Source organism: Primulina huaijiensis, chromosome 3 (assembly GCF_012295235.1).
Source record: "Primulina huaijiensis isolate GDHJ02 chromosome 3, ASM1229523v2, whole genome shotgun sequence".
Classification (NCBI taxonomy): Eukaryota; Viridiplantae; Streptophyta; class Magnoliopsida; order Lamiales; family Gesneriaceae; genus Primulina; species Primulina huaijiensis.
The window spans coordinates 17,764,491-17,770,490 of record NC_133308.1 but is presented as its reverse complement, the minus strand read 5'-3'; the positions used below and the strand labels follow the sequence as shown (position 1 = coordinate 17,770,490).

At 34.3% G+C, this 6,000-nt stretch overlaps 1 protein-coding gene across 5 annotated transcripts; it reads left to right on the top strand.

Annotated features, from left to right (window-relative positions):
- Nucleotides 1-3,841: 3,841 nt before the first annotated feature.
- LOC140972193 (uncharacterized) lies at nucleotides 3,842-5,313 on the top strand. Of its 5 annotated transcripts, none has more exons than XM_073434652.1 (5): nucleotides 3,842-3,952; nucleotides 4,081-4,429; nucleotides 4,559-4,635; nucleotides 4,776-4,911; nucleotides 5,115-5,313. In XM_073434652.1, exons 2-5 carry the CDS (start codon nucleotides 4,133-4,135, stop codon nucleotides 5,271-5,273), a joined length of 669 nt encoding a protein of 222 aa, XP_073290753.1. In that variant the 5' UTR covers nucleotides 3,842-3,952; nucleotides 4,081-4,132; the 3' UTR covers nucleotides 5,274-5,313. The 5 variants fall into 5 exon arrangements, 3 of the variants coding, with proteins under 3 accessions (XP_073290753.1, XP_073290752.1, XP_073290754.1); XM_073434651.1 differs by having other exon boundaries at nucleotides 3,848-3,997; XM_073434653.1 differs by having other exon boundaries at nucleotides 3,848-3,997; nucleotides 4,776-5,313.
- Nucleotides 5,314-6,000: the final 687 nt, after the last annotated feature.

Sequence of the window (6,000 nt, the reverse complement as noted above, 5' to 3'; positions counted from 1 at the left end):
AAGCCCCAATGGCCATTAGCCTCGCAAACGACGCAAGGAAACCAAAGCACAGCTGCTGTATTTTTGTGACAGCAACTTGCTGCGGCGGTTCAGTGGCTCGTTCGAGTTCTTGGTTGGCTTTTAGCCTATGGCCTTGGACTGGACAGTGCCTCATCAAGTTGGAAAGGTCAAATTTTTGGCCGTTTTTGATTCGGATCATTTTAGAGGTCGTACGAGAATTTATGGTGCGATGTGCCAAATTGACTCTCGAAAGAGCGTTTCATGTTTGGGCTTCCATTCCCCAAAATTTCGGCTCTTACAATTTTAAGAGCATTATTTCATCATTTTAAGTGTATTTTAATCATGACTAAATGATGGTTCGGTGTTGGTTTGGGTTGGCACGGAGTCATGATTAAATACGAAGTCGTTGGGTGTAATTGTCTCGTTTTTGGATTCAATTACGAAGTTTGGTCCAGAAAATCATTTGCATATTTTTCATGTTAAATTTAAGCCGCAACGAGCCTAGGAGCGATCCAACCCAATCAGTAAAATTATTCAAGATATTTAATTATATTACGTGCAAAATATTCATTTTGAGATTTATGCGATATTGCTTGTGGCCACTTTACTATCATGGGATCATTACTTCACCCGGTCGCCAGATACCGGTCAGTTCAGTTTGTACCACCCAGTATACTGTGGCATTAGTCTGATCAGACGATTATTATTTTACCCGGTCGTCAGTTACCGGTCCCGGTCGTCAATTACCAGTCAGTTCAGTTTAGTTCAGGGACCACTTGCGTAGACCATAATCTCACCAGAAAATTATTACATGCTATTTCATTACAGGGCTCCAAGGAACAAACATTTTCAATATGATTTTTAGTTCAGTTATGCACGTATTATAATTAATCATGACACGATATTTTACGTTATGCCTCATGACACGATATTTTCACTTGCATGCGATTTTATTATTTATTCACTTGTTATTTACGATATATGCATGATGAGTCTTTAGACTCACTAGACTTGATTGTTGTAGGTACTGATGATGTCGGGATCGAGGGCGAGGACCAGTGAGCCAGCTCGAGTCGGCAGTAGTGGGACCCGAGGACTTTATTTATCAGTTTATTTATGATATTTACGAAAACTCATTTGATTACAATGAATTATTTTAAGCTGTCGTTTTGAAACATTATTTACTTCCGCTGCTATTTTTTAACATTAAACTTTATTTATCAGTTTGTTTATGAACGAGGCATTTTAATTAATGAAAAAGAAAATTTTTAAATTTTTCCGCAAATTTTCAAGTACGAATTTAGAGGCCTCTACAGGTGGTATCAAAGCCAGGTTTTTAGGTCGGAAAAGGCCATTTTCTGGTGAATTTTCAGCCGTTTATCGAGCGAAATTTTGACTTTCTAATTGGAATTTTCAGTGACAATTGAAAACTGCAGGAAGATTGCGCAAGGAGTTCACTCAGTTTCGGTTTTTTCCAGTGATCATGTTTTTATTACGAGCTGCATGAAAATGACATACGCATTCCCGATATTTCTCATGTTTATTTTGGTCGAATTGCCATTGTCATATTCTCAATCTTAAGAAGTACCAAACTTGATGGATGAAAACATGTGGGATATCAAGGATTATCGACTCTTATATTATTATGATTTATGAGATGCAACAAGTAGAACTGTGGAAATTTGTTAACAATATCTCTGTTTTTAATTTCAAATTTTGTGTTGAGTTTGATTGGTGTTCCCAAATCATTATATATGTGATAGGTAGAAATATCTGTTAGAGTAGATGTCCTGCAAGCCAACGGTTGGCTAGGGAATTTATTGACTCAAGTTGTAATAAAAAATCTTTATTTAATATAATTCATTATTTCATGGTTTGTTATTTCTTTATCTGTATACCCATGTGAACAACATAGATAAAGACCTTGATTATACTTTAATACAAATGAATCGTAATTCGATGTTGAAACTCGTTTGTAAGCACTGTAAAATCTAAATTCGTTCCTAGTCGATTCAGCCGCCTAAAACGTGGATAAAAGTCGCTTGAGCTCGAGACTAGCATATGTGATGTTGTTTACTATGTTTCTTGGTAAGGGCATAGAGATGTCCAAACATGAAGATGGGTAGTCATATGATGATTATACCGAACAACCCTCCCTCGGACTTTCCAAGTGGTAATCATTCATCGAGAGGATAAGTCTGTGGTTATAATTGTACACCATTAGTCCTTACGACTCGGGACAACACCGAGGCTCTATATGCTAGGGTTGTGCTTTGACTCATTTACCGGCTCTAGGAGAGTCATCAGGTGGTGAGATTGGGTACAGTTGCGACACATATAGGAGCCGGTGCATTGTAGTCTGGGATTCACCGCTCGCCTATGGGTGTGGATATCTTATGTGATCTGATAAAATAATAGTGCGTGGAATATCTGGCCAGAGTATGAGATGTACGTTGGCGAAGGAGTTCTCCAGTAGTACATGCGATGCCACTATTTGTATGTGTCACATAGTTATCGAATTATTATGCAACACTCGATGAACCAATGGTTGCAGATTCGATCGGGATATATGAGATTAAGGGACCGTACTGTACGTTAATCATAATCGACCGGTTCTTGCAGGCACTATCAGGGACACCTAGGGAAACATGGGGCGATGCTACTAGACGATCTTACCATGATTCGATGGGTTTAATCAGAAATATGATTTCTGACATTCTAATGATCAATTGTTCATACATAGAATGAGGCAAATTAGAGTAAGCTCGAATAAAAAGATTATGTTCTGAATCACAAAGAGTTGTGAAATCACTACTAGCTGTATCCCTGAATCATTGAGGGTCACAGAAGCACTGGATCATTTGTTCCTGTTGAGATAATAAATTCAAGGAGTTGAATTTATATAAAACATTGAGAGAATAAATTCAAGGAGTTGAATTTATATTATGATATAGTAAATTCAAGGAGTTGAATTTATGAGATAGTAAATTCAAGAAGTTGAATTTATGAATTTGGAGAGAATAATTTCAAGGAGTTGAATTTATAAAATTTGAGGATTTAATTTATTAAACTCAAAAGTTGAGTTTATTAAATATTAAATTTTTGGAGGTGATAAATTCAAGGAGTTGAATTTATAATTTAAATATTAAATTCAAATGTTGAATTTATAAAATATTTAAATTAAATGTAATGGGTATATGTATAATGGATTTGTAGGAGTACAAGACCAACATACACATTATTAAGTTTCTTAATTGGACTTTAAAAGATTAATCAATTGATTAAACTAGTTGGACTAGAATAATTAATTGATTAAGCTCATTAAGTATTTAATTTAATTAATGGACCCTAAGCTTATATATATGTGTATTAGGTTTAGGGTTATTAATTAATCCTTACAATTTTTCGAAAAGTTGCCTCCATCCCCTTGATTGGAATTTTCGAAAATTGCTCTCTTTTTCTCTCAAAAATTTCGGCCTCCATCAAAGAAAAATTGATTTATACCGCCTCTCGATTTTTAATCTCCAACGATAAATCCTTCTATACTTTCTAGTGCAAGTTAGAAGAGGAATGAGTAATTCGGTCGTGGACCGGATTAAGAGATTGAAGAAAAAAGATTTGAAGAACGTACGTGGGATTTACAGCAAGAGCTACGTTCGTTTATACCGGCGTAGTTGGAGCCAAGTGAAAATTGTTCACCAAAGATAAAAATTTTAAACATCCTATTATGTTTAATTTATAAAACCATATGAGTGCTCAAACAAAAATTTTGATTGTCAAAATAAATAAAATTTTAAAACTTCCGCTGCGTTTTGGACACGAGAAAACCAATATCCCAACAGTAATTGGTCTAAGCGTCCCGTGACAGAATAGCAGAAGATATATGCAGCTACAGATGCTCATTGTTTGGTTGACATATTTAATGTCTTCCAAGCCAAGATTGTCAGAGAAGGTTTGATGTTCTTTATTTAGATGGCTAAATGATTAGATTTGAAAGGTCTCCTTTTACTTTAGTTAAAGTTTTTCGGATTTAATTATTCTGGGTGGGTTGAAGAGCTTTGAGAATTCTGATGATTATAGTCTGGTGGGAAGTACCAAATTCGGTGAAGCTTCAAATGTGGTCTCCACAACTATGCGAGAATTGTGTGGCAGCATAGAGAAAACTAAGGATTTGGATTCCTCTAACTCGTGTAAAATCAACAAAGAAGTGGATAGCATCCTCCTGTGGATATTTAGGAAGTACGGTGACAGAATCTTGTTGAAGGACTCCGATAGAAATCCCAGATCAAAAAAGAAAACCAAAAAGTCTTCTACAGTACTGGAGTGCAAGCAAAATTCCCTGGAAATGGTAGATAGTCAGCGTGGCCCCCCTCTATGGGATCTCTCCTTGGGCGGTGACGGATTCCCTAAGTTTTTATGTGACTTGATGGTATGTTTATCAGAAAATGGTTAAAGAATTAACTTCCATTACAAGATTTTCTTTTGGCTGAAATTTCTGTAGCTTAGTTTGGTAGCTGGTTATTTGATATGGATGAATTTTCTATTTTGGTTCCCTCAGGTTGAAGGCTTGGCGAAGCATTTTCGATGTGTTGGGGTAGATGCTAAAGTTCCATATTCGAAGAGGCTTGATGCCAAGTACCCTTTATAATCACTTTTCTTTAGGACGTGGCATATTTATGTTCGCAGACAGGAACTGTTGAGAGTTAGTATCTTATTATTTTGTATCATGAAATGACGGAAGCTTGATTAACTAATCTGGAACTAAATTTCTTCAGAGATTCGATAGATCAAGCACTAAAACAGAAGCGGGTGCTCTTAACCAGAGATCCCGAACTTTTGAGACATAAATATTTGATAGAAAATCAACTATACAAGGTGAAGAGTCTCTTTAGAAATGAACGGCCTCTTGAGGTAAATGGTTCAGATTATCACATTTTCTTTTCATCTCTTATTTATGCTCTTCGTTAAGTTAAATTAATTAGGTCGTTGATACTGCTTTAACTTACTTTTTTCTGTTACTTAAAATCCCTTCCCTGGAGAAGAAAGCCCAAAAAAAAAATCCTATCATGCTAAGCAGTAATTGTAGTATGTTCATCTAAATTTAAATGGTGCAGGTAATCGAAACAATTCAACTTAAAATATATGAAGATCAGCTAGTATATATATATATATATATATATATATATATGCAACAAACAATTTCTGGAAATATATTAATATATAACAGCATGCAAGCGAGCACTACAAGAGATCTTACCCGGCTAATGTATTGAAGAAGTGGAAACCAAATTATGGGTGAACTCACTGTAGTGGAAGTGATCGAGAGCCAGGTATTATATAGTGGTGGTGATCGAGAGCCAGGTACTATATATATAATACATATATGGCTATATATCTATATGGCTATAGCTATATATATGTATATGACTATATACATATATATATAGCTATATACATATACGTATGTATATAGCTAATACATATATATATGCCATATGTATATAGCTAATATATATATATATATATACACACACATATATGTATATAGCCAAATACATATATAGCTATAGCTATATATAGCTATATACTATATACATATATGGCTACAGCTGGCTATATACATATATGGCTACAGGTATATATATATGTATATAGCCATATACATATATATATAGCTATAGCTATATATAGCTATATACTATATACATATATGGCTTCAGATATACATAGCTATATATAGCCATATACATATATATGTATATAGCTATATATATATATATATGGCTATAATATATAGCCATATACATTTATATATTATAGCCATATACACATATATGTATATATACATATATATGTATATATATTTATGCCACAAATAATTTAGGTAAAATATATTATTATTTATCAAATTTATATGACGTGATGATTAAAATGTATGAAGGTTGGTTCCAGTGAAAGTTCTAGATCACGTGGTTATTGAAAGCAACTTGGATTTTTTTA